General features: G+C 47.4%; 1 protein-coding gene across 1 annotated transcript; it reads left to right on the plus strand.

Annotated features, from left to right (window-relative positions):
* Positions 1-1,113: 1,113 nt before the first annotated feature.
* Positions 1,114-8,338, plus strand: LOC132225759 (galectin-10-like). Its single transcript, XM_059680735.1, has 4 exons — positions 1,114-1,246; positions 2,869-2,945; positions 3,440-3,650; positions 8,087-8,338. Exons 1-4 carry the CDS (start codon positions 1,232-1,234, stop codon positions 8,198-8,200), a joined length of 417 nt encoding a protein of 138 aa, XP_059536718.1. The 5' UTR covers positions 1,114-1,231; the 3' UTR covers positions 8,201-8,338.
* Positions 8,339-11,857: the final 3,519 nt, after the last annotated feature.

Genomic DNA, 11,857 nt, shown 5'->3' on the forward strand with positions numbered 1-11,857 from the left:
AAGGGTCCCAGGTTCGATTCCAGTCAAGGGCATATACCTTGGTTGCGGGCACATCCCCAGCAGGGGGTGTGCAAGAGGCAGCTGATTGATGTTTCTCTCTCATAAATGTTTCTAGATCTCTATCCCCCTCCATTCCTCTCTGTAAAAATCAATTTAAAATTTTTTTTAACTTAACAATACTTTTATTGTTAACATATGTTGACACAGGTGTCCCCATATGCCACCCCCTTGCCCACCTGAAACCAACCCCTGGTCCCCCATTCCACTCACCATCACCACACTGTTGTCTGTGTCTATGGGTTATGCATATATGTTCTTTGGTTAATCCCTTCAACTTCTTTCATCTACTCCTTCCGGTAAGTGTTAGTCTGTTCCGTGTGTCCATGCCTCTGTTTCTATTTTGTTCATCAGTTTACTTTGTTCATTACATTCCACTTGGAAATCTTAATGTTGAAAAACTTTCTGATTTAACATGTTTTTTATTGTTTTATTTAACTTTATCAAATGACTCTGAAATGTATCATTAATTGGGTGTGCTATAATTTACTGAATAGGTCATCATGATTAAATCATACTTATTCAAGTGTTATTATTACAAAGAATTTTTCATCTCAAATGTCCAATCTTGATTTTTGTATGTCCAAAGTTGACCAAGAGGGTGAAAGAAAAAGGCTAAAACACTGTTGGCATTAGCAGAGCCAAGGGACCTACTGTGGAAAGGAAATGACACAAAGACTTTCTCTCTATCTCCGGGGCTGCTGAGGATCAATTTCTATGATCTCCCAGGACCTCTGGAAGGGAGTCCTCACCTCCAGGTCCATCAATTCTTTGCCATTGATCAAGTCAGAAAAATGTGTACTTTTTGGGTGGGATCTGCTCTGAGGGATAAATACTTGGTGAGAGGCACGTAGTCTGGATTATAGACCCACTCACCACTCATTCCATCACCCTTATTCATGCATTTTTCCTGCTAATGCTTCCTCACCCACAATTTCCTCACCAAAGTTTCTATTGCATCACAACACATCCTTTTCAAGGACAAGTTTTGATTGATTCTATTTATGATACCCCACACCTTCTCACCTGCTGGGAATTTTTCTAGAAGAGACTTAGAAACTGGAAGGAAGCCAGAGGGCGGGGCTTCCAGAAATCATTTATAACCTGCCACTTGCAGAGATCACACACACAACCAGACACAATCTGGAAGAGCTTCCCAGCAGAAGGCACAACAATGGAAACGCTACCGGTGAGTTGAAAAGGCACAGCCTTCAATGATCCCCGGTCCCGTAAGGGAAGGAGGAAAGAGTCTGAGATTCTCTGAGATGAAAATATTGGGAATGTTTTACTGGGGGTTGTAATGTGTGGAAGAGAGAGGATGGGGCAGGATATCTACTGTCAGCATTTGGTGGTATCTGACTGAGGGTGAACTCTATTGAGACACTGTGACTTTGTGTGGGAAGTGAACAGCTGACTGGGATGAGGGAGTATGTGCATGGGTGAAAGGGGTGAGATTGCACATTTGTCTTCATGCCTCTGAGTATGTGTGTGTGAGTGCAGCTGGGGCAGTGGTTGAACAGCTGTGCGTGTCATCATGAATAGTAGTGTTGGGAGGTATGTGTAAGACGGTGAGTTCCATGTCCTTGTGTAACTGTGTGTGTATGATGATCTATGACTGCCTGATGAACTATGAATATGTATGCAGCTGTGTCTGCTTCTGAGGGTTCTCCCGTACATGGTACTGACTGTTTAAGTGTCTGTGGTTCTTTCCATGTGTATCATTGTGGCTGCTGTTGGGCAGAACTGGAGGTCTTGGGAGAGTGGGTTTCCCAGGACTCCTCCCCAAGCATTAATGAGAGCAGAATGAGCCAGTCCTCAGATGCCTCTTCTCAAGAAGGCTGGGGGAAGGTGACCTCTGACTGTGGGGCACAGGAGCTCCTGTCTGAATCAGCACACAGTGACCCCTGCTCCTGCCTCAGGTCTCCTCCCCCAGCCAGTCCTTCCTTTCTCCTAACAACAACAACAACAACAAAGGTTAAGCAGATCCTGGCTCCCTGGGGAAGGTGGTTGGGAGAATTGGTTTCAGAGAATGGATCACCTGAAGATGGAAGGAACAAAACCAGCCTCAGTCCAGACAAAGCTTACAGTCGATATCAGGGAACAGCCTGTAGATTCTGTCTAATTACTTTCCTGTCTCCCACCCTGTGTGCAGGCACTGACTGTCCTCAGCAACGTGTACACATTCCTGAAAGGACACCATTGCCCTTGAAAATTCTGATGCATATACATGCCACACACAGGAGTCTCCTTTTCCATTATTTCCCTCGCCCTTTAAACAACTATCTTATATAGCAGTGGATTTTTATATTTTATACTTTTGCATCCTAAAGCCATATCTTCACAGTTTCAGATAAAAACTGGTGGGAGGGTTGTATCCCAGAAAGGGCCCTGACCTTCCACTAAGTCACCCCTATATAGACCCTATACCTGCCAGTGAACATGCCAAAGGTTTTATATCTATTAGCTCAGATATTCCTGAGAACATCCTAGGAAATAGGAATTTTTATAATCCTTCTTGTCCTGAGAAAATGGAGGCAGGTAGCATTCAAGTAATGGAACTCAATTCTCATTGGTAGTAAGAGGCAGAATCTGTATTAGAATCCAGGACACCTGGCTTTAGAACTCTTCCTGTTAACTTCAACCTTATCATTTCTTCAAAGACACGGGGACCTGCCTATGGTGAGGTGGGAAGAAGAGGGTCCCCAGAGTATGTCCTTTGATGTATAACCTGCTTTGCCACTGGGAAGTGTTATAGGATGGGCGACCATACCTGGCCTTGCCCTTCTCAACCCCTCTCGTCTCCCATGGCAGGTCCCATATAAAAAAGATGTATTCTTTACTGATGATTCTTCAGTAACAATCAAAGGGAAACCTGTCCTGCCTTTCAGGTGAGTATCTATAGCCCATGGGGAGGAGAAGTGAGATTATTGGAGCTTTGGGGGTCAGTTCATGCATGACTGAGGTTAAAATTTGTAATTAACATAATGGTAGCACAGTGCAATTTCAGTTCCTGAAGACCCATATGGTGTCAGGCATTAAACCTACAGGTGCATGTCTGTGGGTAAGTGTTGCAGTCTCGGGGCTGGGGTCACTCAGGCATTGGAGCTGAGGTTTATTATAAAGGGACACAGTGTTTCCAGGGCATGAAAAGTAGCCCCAGGCCAGTGGCTGCTGCTCAGTGTGAGTCCTGGGCTAAGAGATGAGGCATCTCCCCAGCCTGGGCCGGACAAGCTGAAGCAGCCCCACAGGGACACATGCTGCAGTGTCACCCAGGAAGGCCTTCCTTCCCCCAGGAGGAGTTGGGAGGGTGTGTACGTTTGTGTCGAATATGGGCCCCCAAGAGGAAGAGTCCTCCTCAACAGGCTGTGTGCTTTGCCTTCAGTATGTTCCCAGAAATGCAGGTGGATTTCTTCACTGGAACTGAAGTGGACTCAGACATTGCCTTCCATTTCCGCGTGTACTTCGGCAAAGAGGTGGTGATGAACAGCCGTCACGGTGGGACCTGGGGTGAAGAAGTGAAATCCACTGATATGCCCTTTAAGGACGGCCAACCCTTTCAAGTGGGCATCTCTGTGCTATCAGACCAATACCGGGTGAGTGTGCCCAGGAACATCCACTACATGGGCTCCCAAGGCTCCCACAGGAGCACACAGCTCTCCCTGGCCAGGCCCCCAGAGTCACTTGTGGTTCATCTCCTGCCCCTCACATCACACAGCACCCTCTGCTTGTACTGCCATGCTCAGGTCCTTTTCCAAATCTAAGCAGGTCAAGATCAGCACACATGCCTTATTCTCCAGGGTGGAGAAGTTCCTGTCTCACTCACAGCCATCATTTCTACCTATGCTGCCATTCCTTCAGTTTTCATGTAGGAGACTGTTAAAATATGCATATAACTAATTATAATCAGTCTAAAACTAAGTCTTTCCTACATTCCCAAACCCAGTCCCTCTCTCCAGAGCAACAATTCCTAATTCCTTTATGCTCCTTCCAGACATACTATGTGCTTGTTCAAGTCTATCTATCTATCTATCTATCTATCTATCTATCTATTTATCTCTGCTTTTATTTTTAAACAAAGATGTTATAAGTTACTCTAGAAATCACACATTGATGACTAGATTTTACTTGTTGTCAAAGAATGTGTGTTAGAGAAACTGACATCATGCTATTTGTGATGCCCCCACATCCTTTAATGTTTGCATAATATTCCAATAGAAGCATTTTCAGAATAATTTAACTTGACCCTTATTCATACACATTAAAGTGGTTTCCATATTTTGCTCTCATGAATGATGCTTCATTCTATATCACATTTTTGTCATTATAAACCTCCCTATTCTTATAAGGAAGGATAACCTCAGAGGAATTGACTAACTGGTTCAAAAAGTGTGTGCATTTTAAATTTGAAAAATTAACACCTAAAAAGTTCACTTTTTCTCCATAGACACACCCATAAAGTGTATGTTTAAACCTTCTATCATTGGAGAAGCAAAAAGATTTTACATTCTATGTTTAAAGTGAAGCATTGTTCCATCCTATCTAATAAAAGAGAAACATGGTAATTAGCGTACGACTGCTACCCTTCCCATTGGCTAATCAGGGCGATATGCAAATTAACTGCCAGCCAAGATGGCGCCGGCAGCTAGGCAGCTTGAAACTAACATGAGGCTTGCTTGCTTCAGTGACGGAGGACTCCAACGTTCCCCGTCTGCCGCTGCCGGCCTCTGAGCTTGCAGTTTAAGAAACATTGTAACAAATATAGAAGCTAAACAAAACCCCAGAAACCTGCTTTCAGCGAGCCTGGGATCTCAGAGCTGGAGTTATACATTGTTTTGATTATAGAACCAAAACAAACCAGGTACCTTCTTTCAGCAGCAGAAGCCTCAGAGCTGGAGCCAGAGCTAAAGCTGGCCCAGAATTTAAAAAAAAAAAAAAGAAAGAAAGGAGCAGTTGGGAGCTTCAGTCGGCCTGAAAACAGCCCTCAGCCCCTCACCCAGACTGGCCAGGCACCCCAGTGGGGACCCCCACCCTGAAGGGTGTGTGACCAGCTGCAAACAGCCATCATCCCCTCACCCAGGCTGGCCAGGCACCCCAGTGGGGACCCCCACCCTGATCCAGGACACCCTTCAGGGCAAAGCAGCCAGCCCCACCCATGCATCAGGCCTCTATCCTGTATAGTAAAAGGGTAATATGCCTCCCAGCACTGGGATCAGCGGAGCCGTGAGGCCTCCCGGCACCGGGATCAGCGTGACAGGGGGCAGCGCCCAAATTCCCTGATGGCCCTGCGGCTCTGTGTGTGACAGGGGCAGGGCCACAACCTCCCTATCGGCCCTGCTCTGTTCATGACAGGGGAAGGCCCCTCAACCTCCTGATCAGCCCTGCTCTGTGCCTGATATGGGGGAGCTCCCCAACCCCCTGATCACCCTGCGGCTCTGTGTGTGACAGGGTGCAGCGCCCCAACCCCCTGATTGGCCCTGCTCTGTGTGTGACAGGGTGCGGCGCCCCACCCCCACCCCCACGGGCCCTGCTCTGTGTGTGATGGGGTAGAGCCATAACCTCCCCATCGGCCCTGCCCTGAGTGTGAGAGTGGCGGTGCTCCAACCCCCTGATCGGCCCTGCTCTGTGGGTAATAGAGGGTGGTGCCCCAACCCCCGCTCCCCCCACAGGCCCTGCTCTGTGTGTGACACGGGGCGGTGCCCCAACTCCCCTATCGGCCCTACTCTGTGAGTGACAGGGGGGAGCTCCTCAACCCCCTGATGGGCTCTGCTCTGTGCATGACAGGGGGGAGCTCCCCAACCCCCTGATGGGCCCAGCTCTGTGCGTGACAGGGGAGAGCTCCCCAACCCCCTGATGGGCCCTGCTCTGTGCGTGACAGGGTAAGGAGCCCCAACCCCCCTGATGGGCCCTGCTCTGTGCGTGACAGGGGGCAGCGCCCCAACCCCCAGATTGGCCCTGCTCTGTGCGTGACAGGGGCTGGCGCTGCAACCTCCCCATCGACCCTGCCTTGAGAGTTACAGGGGGTGGTGCCCCAACCCCCCAATCAGCCCTACACTGATCGTGACAGGGTGGCATCGCAACCTCCCGATCCGCCCTGCTCTGTGCATGAGTGGGGGTGGCACCTCAACTCCCCAATCAGGCCTACTCTGAGCCCGACCAGGGGCTGCACCTAGGGATTGGGCCTGTCCTCTGCCACCCGGGAGCAGGCCTAAGCCAGCAGGTCGTTATCTCCTGAAGGGTCCCAGACTGCGAGAGGGCACAGGCCAGGCTGAGGGAATGCTCTTCCCCCCGAGTGCACAAATTTTTGTGCACCGGGCCTCTAGTTTGTTTATAAGGTGAATAAAGATATTCTAATTTTAATCCTATGTACTGTTCCTCCTCTTTAAGAACATTCTAGTTTTGTCTCAGTAGTTAGAGCATTGGTCTGCACACTGGAGGGTCTCAGGTTTGATTCTCCATCAAGGGTATGTATCTGGGTTGCAGGTTCAACCCCCGACCCCATTAAGGCACATACAGGAGACAACCAATTGAGCCTCACATCTCTCTCTCTCTCTCTCTCTCTCTCTCTCTCTCTCTCTCTCTCTTTCTCTCTCTCTCGCTCTCTTCTCTCTCCACTACCCCCTCTCTTCCACCCTCGCTCTATAAAAGTAGGAAAAAAATAGCAAAAAAAACACTTTTATTCTTTACCTTTACCACCCCAAATCTGAGCTAGTGAGTCAACAGGAGTAAATGGCAGTAAAGTTTAGCAGAGCTAAAACGCATGCACTCCCATCGTCTGTTGCCCCCACCAACCCCATGCCAGGGACATCTGGGCCCACTCATCACCCTCCAGGTCAGCTGACCAGTGAGGATGCTGGCTTTGGCCACACCCACCCATCTACCTGCCCCAGAGTGCTCTGTGTCTGAGGACGAGTTGGAGTTGTCATTTCCACTGCATGTTTATGATAAAGATTGGACCTGTTTACATGTCTTTGGAGCAGTTCTTCCGTCTCCCAGTTCGGGGCGACCAGGCCTGCAGGAGAGGGCAGTTGGGGGTGACCAGGCCAGCAGGGGAGGGCAGTTGGGGGCAACCAGGCCTGCAGGGGGGGACAGTTAGGGGTGACCAGACCTATAGGGGAGGGCAGTTAGAGCAACTAGACTGGCAGGGGAGGGCAGTTAAGGGCGACCAGGCTGGCAAGGGAGGGCAGTTAGGGGCAACCAGGCTGGCAAGGGAGGGCAGTTAGGGGTGACCAGGCCAGCAGGTAGGGAAGTTAGGGGTGACCGGGCCAGCAGAAGAGGGCAGTTAGGGATGACTGGGCCAGCAGGGGAGGGCAGTTAGATGCAACCAGGCCAGCGAGGAGGGCAGTTAGGGGCAGCCAGGCCGGCAAGGGAGGGCAGTTAGGGGTGACCGGGCCAGCAGGGGAGGGCAGTTGCGGGCGATCAGGCTGGCGGGGGTGGTGGTTGTCAGTTGGGAGCAATCAGGCTGGCAGGCAGAGTGGTTACGGGCAGTCAGACAGGCTGGAAGGCAGAGTGGTTAGGAGCAATCAGACAGGCTGGCAGGTGAGCGGATAGGAGCCAGTGGTCCCAGATTGGAGAGGGTGCAGGCCAGGCTGAAGGACACCCCTCCCTCCACCACATGCACAAATTTTGTGCACCAGGCCACTAGTTTTATAATAAAACTGTAATTTCTGGAAAAAAATAATAAAACGAATGCACTCAATAAACACTTAATGACCAATTAGCCTATGATACTCTGTGCGAGACCCAGACTCATGATTCATGAAACAGTTCCTGGCCCGAAGGAAGCCCAGGCAAACATAGACAGTGCAACATAGAGTGCTAACACCTCAGTGGAAGAATGAGAAACAGAAAATAGGGTGAAAGCTGTCTGAATTCGTCACAAAAGGAAGGCTATAGAGGAAGCATGTCTGTTGGGTTTTAGAGAGTGAGTAGGAGTTTCTGGTGGATGGTGTGTGTATAGGGTGAGAAAGGAAAGGAAGACGGTAAGGTTGTTTGGTGGCATGCTGTATTTCTGACACATATTCTCTTCCAGGTAACAGTTAATGGTACCCCAAGTCACACTTTTCCCCATCGACTTGACCCAAAAACTGTGAAGATGATCCTGGTGTGGAGAGATGTCTCTCTGACTTCAGTGGTTCCCAAATAGAAAAGGATGTGACCAGACTCCCCATTGTCAAGGAGATCCCTCCACCTAAGTGACTCTGTGGTTCCCAGAGCTCACTAACAACATGGGTTCTCACCCTTTCCCCACACTTGATCATTAAAACTCCTGAAAACACAACAAGATTTGCTTCTTGCTTTAGAGGGGAAAAGAGAGAGGAAAAAAGAGTGTGTGGTTATCACCAAGAGGGGTGTAAGAATATTGTGGGAGAGATCAGGGTATCAAAGTAGATAAACATTTCTCTGATATAAGGAGTGAGTGACAGGCTCATGAAATATCTGAGAATCTGAGAAGACATTAGAACCATATTCTTATGATGTAGTGCTTGGGATATGTTAGAAACTCTGAAGCAAAATCCTTCCCCCATTTCAGATATCTAAACTAAGACTTTAGGCATCTGTCTGCACACATAGTGCTATAATAAGTGGTTTGGGAAGAAACTTTGTACTTCGAGGCAAATTGGGTGAAAAGGTCTTAGTTCTTCCTTTATGCTAAGAATGTTTAATATATATTGACGCTGTGCCTGGTTGTGTGTAAGATGCACTGGGGAAAATGAAGAAAATGACAAGGCCAGCACTTAAACTTTTTTAATCCTCACCTAAGGATGTATTTTTATGGATTTGAGAGAGAGAAACATCAATGAGAGGGAGAAATGTCAATTGGTTGCCTTCCATATGTGCCCTGACTGGGAGCCAAACCCGCAACCTGTTGGTGTACAGGATGATGTTCCAAGCAACTGAGCCACCCGGCCAGAGTGAACTTAAAAAATTGTAATCCAAGGACTATTTGAAGAACCAAAAAGATCTGCCTCAAAGATTTTTCTATTATTCAAACAATTGCAATACTTTTCCAATTTATGTGGGCAGAAGCCTGTGGCAAGTTTGATAATGAATTGTCACCATTTTAGACCAGGGAGGATAAAACTTTTTATTAAAACAAGAACAATTTAAACACCAGGATGCAGTGACCAGACTCTGGTTTTGATGTTGTCCCGCTTAATCATTACAGAATAACAAACCTCCCCAAAACATATTGGTTTAAAACAATAATTTATGATTATCTCTCTCAGATTGGCAGGGTTACTGCACTCATATGGGTAGTGTATCATGTGGCCTTAATCAAAGTGCGGTGGGAAGGGAAGTTTTCTGATGGATGCTTTCCTCATGTCTGACACTTCACTTGGGCTGGCTGACACAGCTGGGGCTGGCTGGTTATTTCTCTCTTCACATGACCTTCATGGTTGTCTTAGACCTCTTCAAATCACAGAGGTCTCAGGGGGTTGGGATTTAATGAATGGTGACCGGCATCTGCCACAGAAAACCCTTGAAAAAGCTAAAGCAGAAGGTGCAAGATGTAATGGGACCCAGCTCTAGAAGTCATGCAGTGTCATTCTCGTCACATCTTATTGTTCAAAGGTGAGTCAGAGAGATGGCCACAGTCATGTGGAGAAGACTACACCAGGGCAAGGGTATGTTGACTTGTGGTCCATGACCAGTCATCCTAGACTAGTACTGTTCCACCATCAGGCTCCAGAGACATTCACACTTCCCACACACCCCGAACTCTGACCACTCTCCAAGGAATTCCAAGTGTAATACAATAACAGCAACAAGCTCAAGAGAGAAGTTCAGGATTTCTCCATTTAAACCAGGACCGGAGGCTTAGGAAGTGAACTGAGTATAACTTCTCAGGTGCAGTTCTTTTCAATATGTGCACTCATGGGGCAAAATACCTCATACATGTCAAACCTACATGCTGAAACAGACACAGAATAAATGCAATCCACATTTTCAGAGGCAGCAATAGGGGATGTATAGCAGCTGCACCTTCATGTCACGTAAGACAACCAGTCAGGCTCATATCTACCCTTCTCTCTAGGACTTTTTTCTCTGTAGAGATTGAGTCCACCCTCTATTCTCAGCTTCTTTGAGTTCTTGCCAAGGTATCAGAACAACAACTCCAGGGCTCTGATTGTTCATCAACTTCTCAGCAAGTCCAGAGGACCACTTAGCAGACAGACTACTCAGAAGACACTGTTCCTAAAAACATACCAGGGCAGGTTTAAGAAAGTGGGGAGGAGGGGAGTCAATTAGGGGAAAAAGGGAGCATCTATAATACTTCCAACAACAAAGATAAAAAAAATTAAACAGAGCCTGGTACATCAAAACAAAGGAAAGTCTTCTGGAAATAGTCTCTTTGTCCACAAGGACTACCTCAGGCATCAAGCCTGTCATCTCTCACCATGACCATTGCCACAGCGTCTTCTTCAACTCCACCCTTACTAACTGGAATGTTTCTTTCCTTCGCCTTCCTCCAACCTAACACCCAGAAGTCTTGTGGTGGAAACACATTGCTAATGGCGCTCTTCAGGCCTTCTGTGTAGAGAGAGCCTGGGTGGGTGGGGGGGGGGGCAACTGAGCCAAGGGTGCTCGGCTGGACGGCTGAGTCCAGCAGCATGGGCAAAGCCATGTCCTGGAGACATACCTGGCCAAAGGCAGGGATTCCTCAGTCCTGATCTTTAGCTCAGGAGCCAGGGGGTGGGTGTAATTATCTAAGTGCAGCCAGGCCCCAGGTGCAGATGCAATTATCAGGGTCCATTCAGGCCTGTAGTTCTGAGAAGACACAAGAAGGAAGAATTGCAGCTTGATCTTTAAGCATGATTTCACATAATTTCCTTTGTCTTAAACTCTAGTAAAACTTCCTGGTATCACGCTGTATATAATAAAGGTGCTGCACTAGCTCTGGGTCACTGTCTCTCCATCAGAGGGCAGTGTCCCACCTGGTCCCAGCATTCCCTACTGTATCTGAGTCTCTCTTTCTTTTTCTCAATCCCCCCTGGCCCCTACTCAGGACTCATCTGCTCTCTAGCTGTGCTGGTTGCAGCTAAGAGAGAACATTTATACTTCTGGGTTTCATTTCATACTGGAATGAAATGTCCCCCCTGAAGTATCTATAAACTTTGAGCTTTGATTAGACACAATCTCCTTCTTTCACCTTCTTTGCCTTAATCTGGGTCACTTTTCTATTTTTTGTTTATTTGTTTGTTTGTTTTTGTTAATCCTCACCCGAAGATATTTTATCCCATTGATTTTTTAGAGAAAGAGGAATACCTACACAATCCTACCTGGTGGCCCTGCCAAACAAACTCACAATAATTGCTCTTTCTTTGAATGATATTCGTCAACTCAGTCCACTTCACATGGATGATTACACCCCTCTTTATCTGCTTTGTGCTCATGGTGGCCAGGAGTGATGTCTCAGATGCTAAGATATGACACAGAGAGTCCAGGGATCAGTGTTCAATAAGAAATCTTTGAAGTACCTCTGAGGACTTCCCCAGACCCCATTTTTCTCAATCCTCCTCAATGCAGATCTCCCAGCAGATAAGGCAAATCTCAGAGAACAGAAAGACCTTCTTATTCCCTAAAGCCTTCTCTTCTCAGTGTCATTTGCTTGTCCATGACTGCTATGACACTTTCAAAAAAGTAAGTTCTGGGTCTTTGGCCTTATTTCCATTCCTCTCCATCTACCAAACCTCAGACATCTCTCATAGCAATATTTTTGCCAATATATCTCCTAGGACAAGAGAAACAAAGGAAAAAGGTAAAGAAATGGGACTATAGCAAACTAAAAGGCTTCTGA

The sequence above is a fragment of the Myotis daubentonii genome, unplaced genomic scaffold (assembly GCF_963259705.1).
Source record: "Myotis daubentonii unplaced genomic scaffold, mMyoDau2.1 SCAFFOLD_92, whole genome shotgun sequence".
Classification (NCBI taxonomy): Eukaryota; Metazoa; Chordata; class Mammalia; order Chiroptera; family Vespertilionidae; genus Myotis; species Myotis daubentonii.

What these genes read in the sequence shown, in the direction of transcription:
- LOC132225759 (XM_059680735.1), top strand. An exon ending in AAACCTGTCCTGCCTTTCAG is followed by an intron (nt 2,946 to 3,439) that starts GTGAGTATCTAT and finishes CTTTGCCTTCAG; the next exon opens with TATGTTCCCAGAAATGCAGG. An exon ending in TGCTATCAGACCAATACCGG is followed by an intron (nt 3,651 to 8,086) that starts GTGAGTGTGCCC and finishes ATTCTCTTCCAG; the next exon opens with GTAACAGTTAATGGTACCCC.